This window comes from Saccoglossus kowalevskii, chromosome 18, assembly GCF_978046115.1.
Source record: "Saccoglossus kowalevskii chromosome 18, keSacKowa6.1, whole genome shotgun sequence".
In the NCBI taxonomy this organism is placed as follows: Eukaryota; Metazoa; Hemichordata; class Enteropneusta; family Harrimaniidae; genus Saccoglossus; species Saccoglossus kowalevskii.
Window position 1 is genome coordinate 9021745 of NC_140658.1, and position 21249 is coordinate 9042993.

The following is a 21249-nucleotide window of genomic DNA, read 5'->3' on the forward strand; positions in this document are numbered from 1 at the left end:
CAGCTCAGCGACGACCGCTGTCAGTGGAGTACCGCAGTAGCACAGCATGTTTGCCTTCACCATTGTATTCAAACGAATTACGTGGTGTGCCGTTCTCCTTCAAACCCGGGACTATCAATAGGGGAGTTTCAGTAAAAAACACATTGCAAATTATGCAAGTTCAACATTTTCAAACCAGTATACTAAAACAGAAATGGTCAGCGATACAAAAGAAGGGTAGAAATAACTTTTCATTATACACATCTCTGTTGGTACTATCCCTCACATATTCTACTCCCAATTACTCCTGCGTAAAATGGACTAGCCTATTTTCATGTTGACATTCAGAGTAAAATCATGTGACAGGCTGTTAAAATTGGCTGTTGCATACCCTTTAGCCGGCCTGGAAAATGTGTTTAATTAGCTCTCATTCAAGCAACAGTGCAGATTTACCAATGAGAATGAAACTATTTGACTCTGCCATTTATAAAGAGGGGTGTTTTCAGCAAAAAACAAATAACCCTGGAATGCACACAACACACTGAATTTCGGAACAAATCGTGCGTTATTTACAGCAGCAGAATACCACAGAGATATCAGACGAAACATGGAAACACTGTGGCTGCAGTTTCCCGAGCAACCTAAACTTTGCCGCGTTCCCGCGCTTTGTTTAGCCTCGTTCATTTGTCGGCGTGCTATGTACACGTGAAAGACGTCTTCTTCCGAATTATACTACAGGTTATACTAATAGGTCCTTTCGTTTTGTTGTTTAGACTTGTTCCTGATTCCTTTAGTGCTTCCACTCGTTTATTTATCTCACGGCAGTGTTTGGTGTTGTGCGCGCTCTGTACGAGGATGGGGGCAGTCGCCATTTTTTCGCTTTCACTGGAAGTGAAACGCTCGTTTCCTGCATCTAGTTTTCGTCTTTTTCGCTGCCCAAGTATCGTTTATGCTGCCAACGAGGTAGGTAACGTTTGAGGAGTACTAGGGAATTATTTGAGAAGACATTTGTTATGTTTAGATTTATTTTGGCAGTCTTATCGATTTAGTTGATTTATCGTTGGCGTAGTTTACATGCCGAGTCGCCGTCAGTCTTGTAGTTGAGTTGACACCCATGTAGTTGTGTTTACACTCATCTAAAATTCTCAGTCGTTTTCTATACGATTATGCAAGTCACATTCCATGTACAGTTTGTAATCTATTCGTATGAGCTCAGATTCATGTACAACTTTACCATATTTTGTGTGTACATGTACAATAGATTCGTCTAGTCTTGCCACTAGGTGGCGCACTATGCTGTATATCATCGCCTATCTATATACATAGCAGCACTGGTACTTATTACAGTATGAATACGCAAGTTCATGTTATTATTTTCTGAACGTATACTATTGTATTTCACAGTTTTGACGGTGTTACAATCTTCTCAATATTGTTCGTCATAAATAAAGTGAAGGTTACATCAGTATTTTGCGTTGGTTACTGGGGCAGCTACAAACACTATATATTGTATTTCAGCCTGAACCCTCTATATTGCAATTCCAGGAATTAATCACATATGTGCATCCATTTTCCACCTTGGTATCACCCACCCCTGAAAACAAACTCTTAATACCACGCTGAAGTGTTTGGTAATAAATAGTATTGATACATAACATTCGAGATCAACACGCAGTATGTTAACTGTACTATCCTCGTGGAGCAGGCACATGGTGGCAAAGCATAAAGGAAACACACGTACACACAGTTGGCTGAATATCAAATGAACACCACCAGTTCATGTTTATTCAATTACTTATATAGGCTCTTAATTTATGCATACAATTCATTCAGGTGGGAATGCCATTCATATGTAAACTAGATCACTACATTTCCCTTCACCTTAGAATAGAACTTTAAAATCTGAAATATACACGACATTTGGTACTCAATTTTTCTTAATGCGATACATTAACGTTATACACAAATTACATATGTATTTTTTGTTATTTCATTTTATAATTTTTATTTATTTATTTTAAATTTATAGATTTTTATATTCAAAACATACATTTAAATACAATTCCATGATACATAGTCATTTGAATTCAATAGTATAAATAATCAGGTTTAACATTGGGTTTCCTAATTCTCCCAGACCTAAGTACGATTGGTTCTTCTTCAGTGTGTGTGTCTACTTGTGGTGTGGAATCTGTGTTTTGTTGCGTACTTAATGCGTGTGGTGATTGTGCAATGTCTTTCTGCGCAGGCGTAAAGATTAGCTTTACAATCGGCCATTTCTCGCAGAAATCTTTCTATTTCAAGATCTTCATAAAACTCATTTATATTAATATTACTATTATCACAACCATGGTAGGTTTTAAAATGCGATTTATCACGCGTTATATTTTTACCTTGTTTATTTGTCGCGGAAATCATGCTTCCTTTCACATTATCAATTTCAAATATTTCTTTCCTATAACATGGTTCATATTTTGTTCGTCTTGTGTTTCTGACTAATACTCTCTCTCCTTCTTTGAACTTTGTGAATTTAACTCTGCTTGCTGTGATTATCGTGACAACGTTTGTTTTTTAGCATGCTTTTATTATGCATTCGTCTTTCCTCGTTTTCGATACTAAATTTATCAGAATCTCTCAGTTCGAAATCAGGTAATTTTACTTTGATTTTGCGACCAAACATTAATTCAGCCGGTGTTTTGCCAGTTGACGGGTGAGGGTAGCACGATAATTCATCACTATTTTAAGCATTTCAAATTTCCAATCTTTTCTCTGGATAAGAGAACATCGAATGACTTTGCCAAGATTTTTCATAAAATTCTCAGCCAAACCATTAGCTCTTGCAAACTCTGGTATAATTTTCTGGTGTTTGAAACCAGAACGTCGAGCATATAGTTTAAACTCCCGGGAATTGTATGGAGGCCCATTATTACTTTTTAAATTTGCCGGGTATCCGTAGGACGTGAACATTTTTTCCAGCTTTGGTACAACTTTCGCCGTACTTGTAGAATTTGTTATTTCTACTTCTGGAAATCGAGAATATTCATCAATTACCACCACCAAATATTGGCCAGATGTGGCAACACTAATTTCTGTGATGGTGTCGGTTTTAGTGGTTCACGGACTTTCATGTCTACATTTAATTGGCATGCGTGACAACTGGCTACAGCGTTTTCAACTAACGAGTCCATTGCCGGGAACCACACTTTCTCTCGCATCAACGCTTTCGTTTTTGAAACGCCTAAATGACCTTTGTGTGCCGTACAAATCATTTGAGTTTTGAGTGAAGACTGTACAACGATTCGCGAACCTCTAAGTAAAATTCCGTCGTAAAAGCATAGTTCGTGTTTAAGTTGTTTAAATATATGAACCCTCTCACCGTTTACGCTTACCGGGATTTTATGCCAATTATTAGTTTCCAAACAATATATAACAAACATTAGAGTTGGATAGTTGTTTGTAGCAAATTTAAAACAACAAATTGCACGAGGTTTTGTATTTTCTTGTACGAATGAAACATTCGTCAGACCCTTTGTCAGTAGAACAAGTTTGACGTAGAGGGTGCCGGGACATATAATCGCTAGGATTGTTAACTCCGGGTCTGTACACAACAGTGAATTTAAACCTTTGCGCTTTAGTCACCCATCGTTCAACACGACTCGACATTTTATGTAATTCTTTGCAGTTAAAGATATTTATAAGCGGTTTATGATCACTTTCAACAACGAATTCTGGAGAACCATCAAGATACAAACGATGGTGATCCATTTCCAAGTAAATGGCTAACGCTTCTCTTTCGAGTTGACTAACGTTTTTCAGTTTCCGAAAGGGATTTGCTGGCACAGCTAGTTAAGGTGTCGCCTTGCCTTAATATTGCACCGACAGGGCTTGCGTCGACGGTAAGTGTTGTACGTTTGCTCACATCAAAATAACCAAGTGATATGTCAGAACACAATTCATTTTTGATGGAGTTGAAGGAATTCATTTGAGACTCGCCCCAAATGATTGGAACGCCCTTTTTCGTGAGATGTCTTATTGGTTCACTCAATGTAATGAATTGTGGTACCATCATTGACGCAAGTCCTAAAATGCCCAAAAATGACCTAACTTCAGAAATATTCTCCGGATAATTCAATTCGCGAATGGCTTTAATGCGTTTTTTCATCGCATCGCATACCAGGTTTGTTAAACAAGAATCCAAAAAATGTAATCTCTAGTACCGAAAATTTACACTTTGACAAATTTAGTGTCAGATTATTACTGGCAAGACAAGACAAACACTTTCTGAAAGCCGCATCGTGCGCTTGTTGATCTTGGCCATGACAATAATATCGTCAGATATACTCTCAACACCTGCCATATCTTGCAACAGCAAGGACATCTGATTTTGACATGCCTCAGCGGCTGCATTGATACCAAATGGCAAACGTTTATATCTCCTCAGACCTATATGTGTACTAATTGTCAAATTTCGAGATTCCTCGTCAAGCTCAAACTGTAAATAATGCTTATTTGCATCCAACTTACTGAATACAGTTGCGCTATTTAATTTCTTACGTATTTCCTGAACAGTGCATTTCCTCTACGTGGCGCTCTCTTTGTATGGCTTTGACGGCTCGGTAATCGCCACATATTCGAACATTTTCAGTGCCAACTTTTGGAACCAACATTATTGGGCTTATCCATGGGGGTTGGACCTTCAACCCTTTCTAAAATATCGGCCTTTTCCAAAGAATTTATTTCCGTCTCTACCTTTTTTCGCAAGTGATATGGAATACGTCGATGACTCTGGCGGACAGGATTTATTTCGGGATTGATATGTAACTTTACTTTCTTACCGTTAAATTTTCCTACTCCTTTAAATACATCGGCGTGATTATTTATGATTTCTTTGACAGAGGAAGGACAATCTGGAATACTTAAATTAGATGTTATTTCAGTTATATATGTGGATAGTGTACGTGTCTTGGTGTTTTTAACATTACTCTCATAATGAGGATGTACTTGTATGAAACCAAGTTGAGTTGCTGAAGAATATCCTAAAATGGACGAATCATCAGTATTAACCACAATAAATTTCAAGTTTTGATCATCATTCTGCAAATTCAATTTGGCTTCAACAGTACCTAAAATATCAACCTTCTTTTGTTTACCATATGCAAATACATTTGTGTGTGTTGGCATTAAAGTAACCGACTCGCTAATAGTATCAAAATCTTGACGATTCAAAATATTACATGTCGCACCAGAATCGAGCATCAAACGAATTAATTTGTTATTTATAGACAGCTCAGCAAATGGAAGTTTTCCTCCATAATTCTCACAAATGTGAATATGGAACAAGTATTCAGCACTAGTATTAGAATCTCGCTCACTTGCATGTTTAACTTCCGAATTCACACATGATCTAAATTTACCACTTGATCGATTCTTATTGCGTAATTTGCGACAACATGAAATAAAGTGTCCAATTTCATGACAATAATGACATTCTTTGTCTTTTGCTGGACACAAATTTGTATGTGGGTACTTACGTCCACAGTTAAAACATGTTCGATTTGGATTAGTCCCAGACTTGAAGTTTCGATCTTCCCTTGAATGATTGTCACGACCAGAACGTCGGTTACGTCTTTTCACCCGTGAAGATGAATTGGGACTTTGAGTCTGCTTTAACGGCTTGGAGTAATGGGAAACTTCATTCACAGAGTTTGTAGTCTGCACGTCACATTCTATTCTATGAGCTTCTCTTTCAGACACTTATAAACTTCGGGCGAAAGTGATGATTTTCTCTAGGGTCAATTCTTCCAAAAGCGCATGTCTACGAACTTTTCCGTTCTTTCCTCCTTGTATGGTTTGATGTTTTATCTCATTGTTTCTCATTGTTTGGTCACCATAGCCACAATTTACAACCAGTTTGCGAAGACGGGCAACAAAATTGTCAATTGTTTCTCCGTCATGTTGTACAGTACAGTTGTAAATTGAAAAAATTCATACTCTGGATTCTTTTTCGACAAAAAATAATCTTCAAAAGCTTTAACAATTTTCTTGTAAGCGTTGTCATACTGTTCTTCAGTAGGCATCGTTAAAGTTTCATAAATTTCGAACAAGTCGTCGCCACCTCTGTCTAAAAGCATAGCTTTTTTACGCTCCGCATCTGTAATATCCCAGGCCACACAACTATTTTCAAAACGGGCTAGCCAACGTTTCCATCGTGGAGCTAATGTACCAGAATCTCCGTGCACGTCAAAGATTCCAATTTGTGAAAAAACGAAACCAGTCTGAGCAGCCATGATAGCTAGAAGTTCAACTTCACATTAAATATCAGACATTCATTGAAATAGCGTTGTCAAACAACATGTATCTTTAGATTGACTCACGGGTCCATCGGGTTGGGATCCTCGTCGCCAGTGTACTATCCTCGTGGAGCGGGCACATGGTGGCAAAGCATAAAGGAAACACACGTGCACAAAGTTGGCTGAATATCAAATGAACACCAGTTCAAGTTTATTCAATTACTTATATAGGCTCTTAATTTATGCATACAATTCATTCAGGTGGGAATGCCATTCATATGTAAACTAGATCACTACAATAACGTCGTAGCTGATCAGCCAATGAATGTTCACTAACACTGTCTAATAAGGATTCTAACAATGTTGTGTCAGTTCTCGTCAGGGTACCTTGCTCATGCAACTTCCTGAATAAGTCAAATGGGTGTGTTATTTTAGATAGCGGCCTGTCATGAATAATACCAACACAGCGACGTTTCAAATCTGAAGTTATTTCTGGTAATGGAAGTTGATACGCAACAAATCACATTTCGATAACATGTAATGAAACCAGACACGTGATATTCCGGTTACATACCGTCAGAAATATTCTCAGCGATATCATTTAAAAGCTCAATAAAAGGGTCGAGACTACGTTTTTCCAGCGATGGCGTTTCAGCCTGGGACTCGGACACTACAGAGGCCGCCATGACAGATCACGTGATACTTTTACTTTTACAATGGCTGAGGTCAGCGAGGTCAAGACAGACAAACAATGCAATACACTGAGGCGCAGTTGATATTTCCCTCTATACTTTCCTTATGTGTGTGACAAATCATTGGTCGGTAAAAAAAACATATTCGAATTCAATAAACATACTTGATTTTATTTAGTTGTTGTCAACGGCTTATTACCGAGCTTCACTTGCACAATATATAAGCGAGGTTATAGCTTTCTTTTATTTATTTATTTATTTATTTATTTATTTATTTATTTATTTATTTATTTATTTATTTATTTATTTATTTATTTATTTATTTATTTATTTATTTATTTAATGAGTTCCCTGGTTGCTCAGATGTCTGCAAGTGAATAGTTCACACATGAAAGGATTTAAAATTTGCAAGTTATTATAAATTGACTCATTCAATGATTCGTGAATTTTAGTGGGCTTATAATTAGACGCTTTTTAAACTGTAAATGCGCTGAAGGCGAGAAGACGTTCGTTATAGAATACTGCAACGTTGAAATTGTAAGCGATGTTTCAAATAAATGTACAGAATAATTGTTTATTGTAGTTTAGGTTTCCGTAATGCCTTGAAATGTAATTGGATGATGAAGGCCAGAGTAGAGGTAGCGTTGAAGATATTTGATTCTGAATGCTTTAATCTGATCAAACAGGATCTGGCACAGTATAGACTGTGCTCAATGAATGCCTTTCTAAGTTCTAGATAATTATTTGTTGGCACAAAATACGTTTATGAAATCTCTAAAACATGGTTAATGCTCGAATAGAAATGGATAAACTTACCCCTGTTTCTGTGGCTGCCGCCCTCTAGTGGCAAAAGTCGCACAAAACAAACAGACAGAATGTGCCATTTCACATTGAAAATAGTTTCCTTGGTTTTAGGCATTTGTAGCTCCTCTTGTATATGGGGATTAGTATTGACAGTAATATTTACTTGGATATTGGATACTCTCACCCGTTAGCAATTTGGTCTTAGCACGTGACTTGCCCTTTGTTTTTATCCATGCGCATTATTGCCGTTTGTCGACACAGGACATGACCCAGGGGACATGAAAGCTGTTTTCGTCATGTCACTTTGAATTTCGAATATTTTCCATAATCCCAAGGCTTTCAGTCATAAATGTTTCACTGTTCTATTGACACGGTTGTTCCAAAAAGCTGATTCACACATCATGATTTCCGACTCATGCCCGTTCGTCAACCTTTGTATTTTCAAGTAGGCGCCCGCTACCGGTGAATTCATATTGATTGCTGTTGGGCGTGTCCTTGAATGTAATTCTAAAATTCAGCTAAATTAGACAGCGTCATGAAACGTTAAATATGGTAAATAAATGCTGTTTTGGCCCTTAATACACGTAATTTCGAGTCCTCGTTGTCAAATTCAATACTATTAATTCCGGCTCGAAATATATTCGTCGGAAACATATTCTAACGAGAACATCGTCGAAAACAAGACCAGACCTAATGTAACGAATACGTTTGAATCAGGACATGTAAATCACCATTGAGCATGACCAAAATTAGTCCCTGGGTAGAGTTCAATTTAGATACCCAGAGACGGCGGCACGAAGTTTTGCATGGGGCGAAATATGCTAATCAACTTCGCGCCAAGATTCTAGACCCTTTGTAACGCTATTTCCTGCATTTTGAGGGACAAATTTTGCTGACAAAAAAGGTTTCGGCTTGATTTTGGAGAACAACGCCCTCCCTCGTCATTTTTTTCGAGGAGGCCCCTTTCTGCACCACCCCCCCCCCTCTCGTGCCGCCGCCACCAACACCTATTTTGACATAGTATTAAATAAATATTGCACATACATGTGCGGCGGCTCCACTCAATCGATTCAACTTTATTCAGGGTAACGTCCTGGCTAGCACTTTGACCAAACATACATTGCTGTCCATACAGGATTATTTGGTGAATACAGAGGCGTTTCCAAAGAATAACCACGCATTTACATGTTGATGAGTATACATATGTACATATCAGAGTTAGTATCAAAAATACACCAGAGGTCAGTATGTTAATAATTATGGCTCTGCATTGTTAGTTTTTAGTTTGAATGAATGATTTGACCTCATTATAATCGGTGCTGGCACAGAGCTGTTTATATAATATACTAATCGTTTTTGAATCAGTAACAGCTATACTATTCAATGCGCGTCTTTTCAAGATATATCTCGTAGAAAACACATGATCATTCTACACACACACGTACATTATAATTATAGTATGGTGTTTATAATCAACTGCTTGCTTATATACACCTTGTTGTGTGTTCAATACCCTGATATAGAACTATACAAATAATTACGAGAAGTGTGACCGGTCGTATGATCAAAGTTCACTTCCTTATAGCACCACGGCCGTCGAACCGCACGTCGTCCGAAATGGTTCCAAGCGATATTCGAACGCGCGCCAAACAACCACTGAATAAATACACATTTACGTAGGAGTTCAACCCAACAGACCCTAAAACCACAGTCACTTGGGGGCTGAAAATCAATAAATACTAATTTTCAAAAAAAAAAATCATCCGCTATACGTATATAAATAAACAAGTTGTGAAACACGGCACCTAGTAAATCGACACCCTGTCGGTTTCAAATGTCGATTTCTTACCTTAAAATGCGAAACAAAAATTTTAGAGGGGATCAGGTGTTACGTTAATAACCATTGTTCATAATCGCTAACTTGGTTTTATTCAAAACTGCACAAATCCCGCGTTTTCTGATGATATCCGACGATTTCATGAACGAAAATGGCCAGCAGCCAGAATCAAGGGGGATTCGCACAGAGTTCTGGGTAAATCAAGTGCGCATATTCATTTTCAGCCAATCAGGCGTGCCGTAACAGCGAGTATTTCCTTGATTTACCCAGAACTCTGTGCGAATCCCCCTTGATTCTGGCTGCTGGCCATTTTCGTTAATGAAATCGTCGGATATCATCAGAAAACGCGGGATTTGTGCAGTTTTGAATAAAACCAAGTTAGCGATTATGAACAATGGTTATTAACGTAACACCTGATCCCCTCTAAAATTTTTGTTTCGCATTTTAAGGTAAGAAATCGACATTTGAAACCGACAGGGTGTCGATTTACTAGGTGCCGTGTTTCACAACTTGTTTATTTATATACGTATAGCGGATGATTTTTTTTTTTTAAATTAGTATTTATTGATTTTCAGCCCCCAAGTGACTGTGCCTAAAACATAACCTTGTTTGCAGTGTGTGTGCTATTCGATCGACCACACATCTCCACAACCATCAACCTCCACCACGATATGGTAAGTGCCCGAATTTAAAGCGGGAGGGTCGTCACCTGCGCACGCGTGGGAATTGAATCCCAAGCGACGATAACAACTTTGAACACACGCTAAAAACGCAAAGGCTCTTGTTTGTAAACAGTGACACCCTATGGGCATCTGACGCATGCGCAGATGACGACTTCGACTTAACTGCGCTCCAACGCATACATCAACAAGCCCAGAAAAGGACAAACACATCATTCACAGTATATACCGGTAATGCAGAATTTTATACGTCGAAAAAAAAATGTCAAGAAACTGCTCTCTGATTGGTCTAAATGTTAGGTGTAAGAGTTGGTAAGCCAATCAGGAACAATCTTGTAAGTAGATTTGCATTGACTCAATATTCATTATACATAACATTCTCAGCAAATAAATGTTAAACTACTAGTATCCCTAATGATTGTAGAGTAAGCCTTCATGACGATAGCAGAGCTATTCGTATTTTACCCACTTGCAGATGATCTTACAATTGCATTTACATGGGCAAAGTGATCCTACACAAGGCTAATGTCACGTAACACGCAATTTGAAAACTTACGGTCAAGTAACCGTCATTTCGTTACAATCGTGGAAAATTATGACGCACGCCACGCACTATAATGACAATTATACAATTATCGGTAAGATCGCGTCAGTAAAAAACTTGACCTACATGACATTTCGCCCATGGCCCCGGGTAAGTTGTCACCTTGTAGCGTAATCCCCGAGTTTCGCTTGACTCGATTTCAATAGATGCGCCCTCTGAACACAATCCCATGGCCATTTTTTTTCACTTGCAAGTACAACGTCGGTATATAGTGTATATGCTATACTCTCAGTGTCCACGTTTCGGCGATGACCTTTACAAATTGGCACTATAAAGGCACAGAAGATACATTATTAAAAATAACAATCTAGAAAACATTTATAATTTATAATTAATTATTTATAATTAATTATTATATAGATCTTGCGTATAGCGTCCATCTACCACAGTTTCATTATGCAAATTTTAACTGAAAGTTAGAAAAAAATCATGCAACTGAACTACAAGTAGTGGTAACGGCATTTATATCACCACTGATGTTATAGCAGCGTTTCGTCACCAGAGGGCGTATTGTATAAGAAAGGTGTATTCTCCATAACTTTATTTGAAAAATATCACGCCCGTGAAAACGTTATCACTCTGACAAGTTGTAACAGATTCAGACGATTTAAAGATTATCCAAATTACTAATTAATTACGAGATGTGCATCACTAATGTCATTAGAACAGACACAAACATGTATAGTGTGATGAATCGGATTAAGATAGACGACTAACAGACAGTCATATCAGAATTAGATAATAAACGTCTACGAGTTAACAAAAAGAAGAACAATAATTTCATTGTTGAAAATAGTAAAAGAATGTTTACCAAATGCGTGGTCGAACATATTGTTCAAAAAATCTAATAAATTTAGTTCCATAACCTTCTATTTGAGTTAGTAAAAGCCTCTCTCTATAAAATAGAAAATGCATACCTGTTTTGTATTTTATGTAACAAGGAGCGCAACTGTGATTGTTTGAAAATACTGAGGATCACTGCAGCTCGAAATAGTTGCTAGGAGTCAAATCGATTTATCTGTATTTAGTGTGACTCCGAAAGCTGACGTTTAATCTGATATGTTGTACTTATCTTTGTCGTGGCGACTGTACGGGCCAAGTACACACTTGTGTATTCGACTAACAATGAGATTATACATATACGGACTGTTATCATTTCAACGAAATCCCAGGTCAATCCGAGTTAACGCTCATTACGCTCACGTCCACCGCTCAGTTCAGTTCGTTTTAACGTTCAGTCTACTTCGTTTACAGGCATGGGGGAACGATTCGATTTTATTATAATCGGTGCTGGTACAGCCGGCTGTGTCCTAGCCAATAGGCTGTCTGAAGACCCTAAAGTGTCGGTGCTGTTACTGGAAGCAGGCCCTGAAGATTCCAATGAACATATCCATACACCACGGGATCACCACATCCTGCAAGGCCAACCTGATATTATATGGCATTACATGGTATGTTAGGCTTTTTTCTTGTCAATTGGTAATATAGCAGTATATTGCGTCCGTTCAAAATATACAGTATTATTGTGGTGTATACACGTATTAATTTGTATTTACTTTAGATATAAATACTTATTCTTAATTCTATGAGTGCTATCATTGTTAATGTTATTTCAGGACAAGCCCATACAAAAAAAGAAACTTGCCCGCTTACGTTTCATACTCCACATCGATTTAAATTATATCTCATTTCCCAACAAATACTTTGAGAAAGAATTAGTGCACTACATAATTCGTTGAGAAAAACTAAAACTCATCTTGCGCAAACATTCTTGAAAGATGACATACATGTATATATATCAACACTCGGATTTGTATCGAATGAAGAACATGTCTTCAAGAAAACAAACTGTTAAATAAGATCGAATGTTCGATGATTTGCTTTCATGGCTGAAATCCGTGCTTTGGAAACGGTGCCTGTCAAACAATTAATTCGAAATACAAATAACAATGATAAGAGCTACGATAACAGTTTATGTTTAAATGCCTATACTGTCTGTTGACAAGCGAATTTATCGTCATATTATACCGGACTATTTAACCCAATCTTTCTGACTACCGCATATTTGATGTCCAGTATATTTTTCTATGGTTTAATGATATCTCACAACATTTCAATATTTAACGCCAGTATCATTGCAATCAACAGACGGAACCCCAGGACCATGCATGCCTTGCTATGAAGGAGCGTAGAACTTATTGGCCGAGAGGAAAGGTAACCGGCGGATTATTACTAAGCAACGATTTCCCTCAACATTAGTCGGGTAGTTGGGCAGATAACAGTAGACAAATTGAGTAATCATGAGATAAAGTCAATCCCTGTTAACCACAATGTCATTTATCTGATTTACATCACTACAAACTGCTGTGGGCTGTTGCACGTATGAATCATGCAATGTCGTGGTTTAATATCCTAGTGTCCATATTTGTTACTCTCACCAAGTAATTATTATGTAATGTAATTGTTAGTTGTTAATATGCTGTCTATTAGTTTGTATCACGTGAGTTATAAATAAACGATATGGAATTATATCATGATTTAGTGTCTGAACAATAATTTAAGAAATCACCGTTGTCGTATATGTGTTACTATTGCATACAGGTAATTGGGGGAAGTGGAAGTATAAATGCCATGGTTTACATTCGTGGATGTCCGGAAGACTTCGATTCATGGGAACGATCCGGTGCTACTGGATGGGGGTATAAAGATGTTCTCCCATATTTTATTAAATCGGAAAACAACACCAAGTAAGTAGGTTATAATACTGGCCAGAGTTGAATTTCGAGGTTTATAGTTCATCTTGAGACATACATGCGTTTAGACAAGTATATTACAATTGATGTATCAGATAGCGTTACTATAACCATGTGTCGTCATTTTCCCTTTCAACAGTCCCGAGTATGTAGCCTCTGGCGTCCACGGGAAAGGCGGACCGCAAACAGTGGGTGACGTCAATCCTAGCACTCGATTGAAATATGCAGTTATGGGTGCAAGTGAGTAATTATTATGTTATGGTATTGATGGTCATTATTTGCAATTGTGCAGTTTGTAGATACATCAACTAATATAATAATTAATTTTACAGTAAAGGAGCTCGGCTATAGAGAAAAAGATTGCAATGACGGGGACATGGCAAGTATTTTCTACATATATATTAAACTACTGTAAATCACACTGAAATAGAAAGATGTGACAGAGAATCTGGCTAAATTACAGAAATAGGGCAACAATAATTGTTGTAAGAAAATAATTTCTGTTTAATTAGACGAACTAGAATGTGCTTCACTGCAGAATCAGATGAATTAGTGAAAATAGTATGCGAGATGAAACACATTTTTACAGTGTAACAACGTATGTATATGTTTGTGGTTTTTTTTTTTTTTTGGGGGGGGGCAGATGACCCAACTCAGTGTGTATGTTTGACACGAAAAATCAGAAACTGTAATCACCACTTATAAAATTCAAATCAATCTATTCAAGCACGTCGGTTTTACGTTGAATTTTAAGTGTAAAACTCACAGAGAAAACAAAAATGCTAATATATGCTCATTAAATTTTACAGGTTGGCTTTATGAGAACGCAGGCAACTGTAAGCGAGGATGGAAAGCGCCACCATACTGGCAACTCGCATCTACGTCCCGCGATGACGAGAAGCAATTTATCAGTTCGCACTAACGCACACGTACTGAAGGTAATTTGATAAATATTACTGAACATACTCAATTATTTTGAGGTTCCTGTTCTTAAAATCTGTCTTGTGTACTTGTCTTTTAGGGTATTCCTATGGAATAATTTTAGTTATGGCTAAAGCTACATGTGTCACGTGACCAATAGATAACTCCGATACAAACGTAATCTACATAATGGTGTTTTCATAAATTAAAATAAATATTATTAAATTTGTTTTTGCAGATCGAATTTATGAACAAACGAGCCGTTGGCGTGAAATACATGAAGAATCATAAAGAGAGTTTTGTTTTCGCAAACAAAGAAGTAGTGTTATCTGCAGGAGCCATCGCCTCTCCGCAGGTTCGTAATGAAAGTAACATAAATATACATTTTGTCTTTTTGCATTGTTCAGTTGATTAGCGCCAGTCTTGTGTTTCTATTCTTGGACTCGTAAATCCTGCTTTCGACTTTTGTTTATCGAACAAAGTTTATTCCTACATTAACTACTAGTATGCGCCAATCTGTGTATTGTTGTATACACCAATATTTATTAATTTCATATTTATATAAAAACATTATACAAAGTTAAACGAAATAGTACACATACTGTAGTACATATCACAGTCTCAATTACTAAATCTCAAACTCGTTAAAAAACAATTTAGAAGATCATTCAACCGGACTGTCCAATAAAAAAAAAAAAACATTTTAAAGATACAAGGAGAATCAGTGCCTTTTGACATGAAAGTCACTTCATTTTTCATTCACATCGTTTTAAAATGTATTTATGTATTTAAAATGTATTATATGATCGATTTGTTTTTCAGATATTGATGCTTTCTGGTATCGGACCAAGAAAACATTTAGATGAAATGAAAATTCCTGTTGTTGCAGATCTACCAGTTGGACAAAATTTGCAGGTATGTGAGAATATCTCATAATGGAAAAATAATCATTATAGTAATGTTCTTGAAATATTTACAGCTTCTAGGTGATGTGTTGATTATATTCTCATTTAATTGATCTCGGATGAACGTGGATAACTGATAGTTAACGGCGATGCATGGGTAGTGATCGGATATTATTGTAGAGAAGTGTCGCTAGTAACTTCAGATCAATACCCCCCCCCCATAAATCCAAATTACGAGAACGTTTTCCTTTCATGCTGTTTTATTACGAAGGTTCTGATCTTATTCTATCTTAAATAGGACCATATAGCTGTAATACCAATGCGATTCTTGGCCAATGAGGATGTAGCAGAGGTGAGTGCACTATTGGCAGCATAGTCCATGTTAACTAAAATATTGATATGCTAATTTAAGCCGATTAAAGTCCTTATTCACGAATGAGAAACGGTTAGATCATAAATGTGGTATATTTTCCAATTCCTAAATATTTTATGTCTGATAACAAGACAGTTGCTAGTTAACAAAACCATCAACTACGGTTGACAAGGTGATAAATAAGTTAAACGTATTTAGTATGTCGGTTGGTAACTTAGTTTTTCGTGAATATATTACAATGGTGATGGTGTAAATCTGGAAAGCTGAAAAGTATATTATTACATGAATCAATAAATAGCAAGATGATTTCCAATCTTGTAAACAAATAGTACATGCGATATTTATGCGATGCATAAAAGTGAATATATAAACGCTCAATAAATATTCGATGCGTGTGAAAACAGATTTAAGGCATTATAAATCAACCTCTTCAAGCTGTCATTCATTGTACAACACAATCGGTTAGTTCATCTAGTATTATAACTTTTCATATAGTAAATCCTAAATAGTCCTTAAAATAATATATCTTTTCCTGCAACAGGAATGGTTAACAAATGTGTTCGTGGAGGTAAATGGTTTCATCAAGACTGGGGTACAGGTGAGGATCTTATATGAATGTAAGACTACTGCTAAAAAGTATCATTTGCGTCTTATCCAGCCTTTAATTGAGCGTATACGTATTACGCATTGTATTTTGTATTTTTAGCCAGATATAAAATGGCCGGATATTGAGCTTATCTGTGTAGCTACGTACTATAACTATGGCGCGGATGAATTTCGATATCTCAATGTCAGTGAAATGTAAGTTAATATACTTTTGTATTTGTGTTTCTTCGTTCGTTTGTTTATCCGTCTATCTTTGGGTGTTCCATGGTTTGTTTTCTGCGTTTTCTTGTATCTCTTATTGTCTTTATGTTTTATATCTTCGGTAGAAGAAAGAAAGAAACATGAATTCACAGTGGTCTGTCATTTGGAAACTCTAAACGTCATTAAACTTACTAATACATTCTCTGAAAGCTGGGATATTTGCAAATACGATGTGTACATGTACCGTATCAATGTTTCTCTAATTTTGTGGGTCAAAAAATCTAAAAGTGGATCAACGCGTTACGAGTTTTCTAGCCATGAGCCTATGTTTTTAACAACCAGGGCTTCACGCCATCGGCGCTCGCGAACTTTGCCTTCGGCCAACTTATCGCCCCCCCCCCATTCCAGAATCCTAGATCCGCCCCTGCTAGCTGCATATTCGTCTCGGTTTTATCTTTGCATTAGTGTTCCTGTTACAGCTTGTCAAATCTGTCCAACATATCGTTACATATCTACAATTATTGGTCGTAGCTGGAGAGAAAATAACCGAGACATGGTCGTTACAAACGTTCCGCCGTGTGTTGAAATATTTGGCGTTTTCAATAATCGATATAGTCAAAAACGACTTATACATTCATCATATTCGTCAATACCTACGAATAAGTTTCAATCACTCATGTATATTTCAGGTTTTCCCGTCCAATGGGACATGATATGTCACGCGAGGAACGAGAAGCAAAAAAAGGAGTGTTGTTCATGCCGATGTTGTCTCATCCAAAAAGCACTGGAGAAATCAAGTTAAGAACAACCAACCCATTCGATCACCCGATTATTGACCCAAAATACATGTCTGAAGCTATTGACGCAAAAACACTTGTCGAGGTAACAAATAGTATTCTTCATTTATTATTTTTTTGATGAGAATTAGATTCAGATTATGTACATATTTCCCCCTACATTTATTTAGTGAACTTCGAATTATTCAGCAAGATACAAGCATCCAATATACACCCATTTTACTTTGAGTGTCCGTTTTGAATAGAGGTATGTTTTTATAAAAAAAAATGGTGTGATTGATAACAGTTTTAAAACATTTCAATCAATCCTGTAGACTTTATGTCGCCGAAATAGACAGTACGACCAACACATGTTATTACACGCACAGTGTAATCATTCGAAGAGATACCAAACTCAGTTGGTGTGTCATAATCATACACAATTTACCAGACTTCGACTGACAGTTTACACAGTAGAACACGCGGTTCCACAAAGTCATCAAGTCCCACATCATAATGAATTTTACGAATAAACTAAACCGAGCATATATTTGAAAGAAATTTAACCTAAGCTCTATAACGACAAAAATGCCTGGACTGTGAACACGTTCCAAGTAGGTCGACTATACACGGGGGCAATCACAGAGAATCACAAGTGTCACTGAAAAATCAATGGACACCTGAAAAACAAATGGAAACTAGATTTTGTTTAAACAGTAGCAAATTACAATGTTAAACAATTACACTGGTTTGACGTCCCTCAAATGTTTAAAAAAAAGTTGTTTTTCGATGAAGTACTGATGTTTTAGGAAATCTGAGTTTCATGAAAAGAGATTGCGTTGCCATGAAGAACTAGAAATATGACAATGACCGCTTCACTGAGCCTTTCCTCCGCGAAATGTTTCACGGACAAGGGAGATTGTTCTTGCTTTTGAATAGCGCATAAATTCGACTTCAACTAATTCTCCATGTTGCCAGGTGATTGAAGTATCACTAATTATTTACGCGTTCGGAGTCGACTACAACGTTGATCACCTAAGCACGCTGATAGGTGATTATATTTCGGCGACACAAAGTCTACAATGTCAAAACAATCGCACTATTGTTTATAAAATCGCTAGCAGATTTTCCTGTTCTAATGCGACGACCACTGTCCTTTTAGGCTTTTACTCCAATGCAATTACATTACATGGACTCGACGTAAGAATTTCTAAACTTTAAACAAACACACGCTTACATGTAACGATCATATTTCTTCATCTGTTTTTTTCCAGGGGTGTCGATTTGTTCAGAAAATGGCAGAAACGGAAGCTTTCAAAAAATTTAAGTAAGTAATCAAATATACAATATATTGATATTTATATACCAACTTCAATGCAATGTTCTTTATTTTATAAATAATCCTTATTTTCCCGTAGTTATACTGGTCCAATCTATAGCGAGTATCACAACTGTCCACACCCCATGGATTCCGACGAATACTGGGAACACGTAGTTCGCCACAACAACATGAACATATACCATTCAGTTGGTACCTGCAAAATGGGAGCTGCTGGCGACCCAACAGCTGTAGTGGACCCTACACTAAGGTAAATTGTCATATATTTTATTCACAGTCTCTGATACAAATGTACAAAGTTCAAGTCCAAGATTGTGTATCTTGTGAAAGTGTCCAACGTGTCCTGTCCTCGAATAAATGTCATTCCACGAATATTCCCATTTATCGGTGTAAGAACTTGATCAAACATTAGTGATTACCTTCGTATTAAACAGCTTAAATCATTAAATACTAGTATCGTGTATTGTTTTCTCCGGGTAACGTTATTTGATTTTGTTCTTAGGGTTCGTGGCCTAAAAGGACTTCGCGTCATTGATAGTTCTATCATGCCTCATCAGACATCCGGGAATATTAATGCACCAGTGGTAATGATTGCAGAAAAGGGAGCTGATATTATAAAACAACAGCACATTGACTCCTCATTGTAACTCACCAACGTAAATGTGTGAATATTTGATGACAATGTGTTTTTTTAAATCGCTTAAAAAACTGTGATTATTCTGTTAATTAGAACTCGCGCAGATGTAAGTCTCGCATACCTGTATTTCTGTCTTTAAAACGGGAAAATGACCAACAATAAAATAAAAAAAAACGTATTCCACGATATAGTGATTGGACACATTGGGAAATAAATTTATCATTAGGGAAGATTTAATGTTTAAAAATCGAGCAATACTATTGAGACTCTTTATCACGTCGCTGATGCAGTGCAAGCATTTAATATCCACTAGTTGAATTCTTCAATCACACAATCTCAACTACTAGTATGTTGTAATTTTATATCGTCTTTTATGTTATGCTAATAATGTGTTTCCCTCGTGGTATATCATTCATATACAAATTGTATTGACTTGATGTTGCGAGTCGCATGCGTCACTTTGAAATGCACCATGTGTTACAGCAAGTCTCAGAAGTATTGGGGCAGCCAATTTGCAAACTCGTTGACTAATTTTTGCTGTAATATTTGATCAAAGTTAAAGTGTGAACAACTCCCGTTTTTTTAACCATTTGAGCCCCAAAGTCAACTTCAGACACTATTCCCAAAAACCTGAAATATACATGAGTGATTGAATCTCGCTCGTAGGTATTTGGGGAAACCTCAATTATAACAGTTGAGATTATAAAATAAAATTGTTCGCTATTTCACGTGTCTGTATTTTTTGATGAAAGTCGTGTATATGTGTATAGTATATAACAGAGGATGATGAGTGAGAGAGAGACCCGCCATTATAATTTCATTGATGTATTTGGATGTCAGAGGTCAATGATAATAGTGCCAAGTTTTGATTGGATTAAAACGGTATAATTAAACTCATGGCATTATTTTATTTTGTAAGCTCCTTCTTCAATCTATTACACATTGAATGAATGAAAACTGCACATTAACGACAAACCTATATTATGAACCGCCAACATGAATGTACAAGTCAGTGAATATGTGCAGGTCAATCTCAAGTCAATTTAATTGTTTTATATTGGCAACCACATTTTATCAGAATCCACACAGACATATTTGAGATTTTGCTTACACAATTTAATGATGTCTACAAGATACCCGTATAGCTAATGGAATCTGAATCCGCTCTTGATTACACAGGCTTGAATAAAAAAAATTAATAAGCAAATTGCGTACTTAATATGCACAGACGTGGCCCAAAAACCGTTCATGACTGCAGATTACCCTAAGGTACACATGTACTCAATTTTGATTAAAATCGTCTCAAAAGTGTTCGAGATTTTGCTTTTAGTGAAATGAGAAAATTATCACGGAATTTAGCCATTTAATATGCAAATACATACACCAAAAACTAATCATTTCTGCACTTATGTGCCAAGTTTTATCAAATTTTTGACATTTTTGTCACATACAGGTTGAAATAAAACATTTTATATGCAAATTAACTACCCATTTTCCCCTGATACGGTAAAAAAAATAATCATGTCAGAATGTTATTCAAGTACCTAATTTGATGAAAATCCACTATGGAGTTTTACATTGTGCTTATACAGGCTTGAATGCGAAAATAATATGCAAATCAGTACATGACAATTAGCGAAACTTTCATGTCTTGGTTGGTTTATACGACAGGGACTGTAACGCACAACTATCACAACAATAAAATCAGTTTTGAATCACCTAGGATATAAAAATACAGCACAAAAACCAGGTTTCCTGGTCCGAAAAACAAGGATTTTTTTTTACAATGAAGGCAGCCATTTTGAACTGACAAATAAAAACTGCCCACTCTGGTGAGTCACATTCAGATGTA

At 36.6% G+C, this 21249-nt stretch overlaps 2 protein-coding genes across 2 annotated transcripts; one reads left to right on the forward strand and one right to left on the reverse strand.

The window, feature by feature from the left end:
• The first annotated feature begins 845 nt into the window (after positions 1 to 845).
• LOC100375309 (glucose dehydrogenase [FAD, quinone]-like) lies at positions 846 to 20125 on the forward strand. The gene is made up of 16 exons (XM_002731972.4): positions 846 to 942; positions 12141 to 12337; positions 13035 to 13100; positions 13488 to 13633; positions 13779 to 13879; positions 13972 to 14018; positions 14449 to 14577; positions 14799 to 14915; positions 15383 to 15475; positions 15764 to 15817; positions 16380 to 16436; positions 16545 to 16639; positions 17335 to 17527; positions 18696 to 18748; positions 18840 to 19010; positions 19263 to 20125. Exons 2-16 carry the CDS (start codon positions 12143 to 12145, stop codon positions 19405 to 19407), a joined length of 1662 nt encoding a protein of 553 aa, XP_002732018.1. The 5' UTR covers positions 846 to 942; positions 12141 to 12142; the 3' UTR covers positions 19408 to 20125.
• LOC146731530 (uncharacterized) lies at positions 2659 to 4045 on the reverse strand. Its single transcript, XM_085493324.1, has 2 exons — positions 3787 to 4045; positions 2659 to 3002 (listed from the first exon to the last, which is right to left on the reverse strand). The coding sequence occupies exons 1-2, from the start codon at positions 4043 to 4045 to the stop codon at positions 2659 to 2661; spliced, it is 603 nt and encodes a 200-aa protein (XP_085349450.1).
• Positions 20126 to 21249: the final 1124 nt, after the last annotated feature.

Coding starts and splice junctions, on each gene's coding strand:
- LOC146731530 (XM_085493324.1), bottom strand. CDS start 4,045: ATGGTACCACAATTCATTACATTGAGTGAACCAATAAGACATCTCACG. Junction 3,003..3,786: donor CCTTTCGGAAACTGAAAAAC/GTTAGTCAACTC, acceptor CTCGATTTCCAG/AAGTAGAAATAACAAATTCT.
- LOC100375309 (XM_002731972.4), top strand. CDS start 12,143: ATGGGGGAACGATTCGATTTTATTATAATCGGTGCTGGTACAGCCGGC. Junction 12,338..13,034: donor ATATTATATGGCATTACATG/GTATGTTAGGCT, acceptor TGCAATCAACAG/ACGGAACCCCAGGACCATGC. Junction 13,101..13,487: donor CTTATTGGCCGAGAGGAAAG/GTAACCGGCGGA, acceptor TATTGCATACAG/GTAATTGGGGGAAGTGGAAG.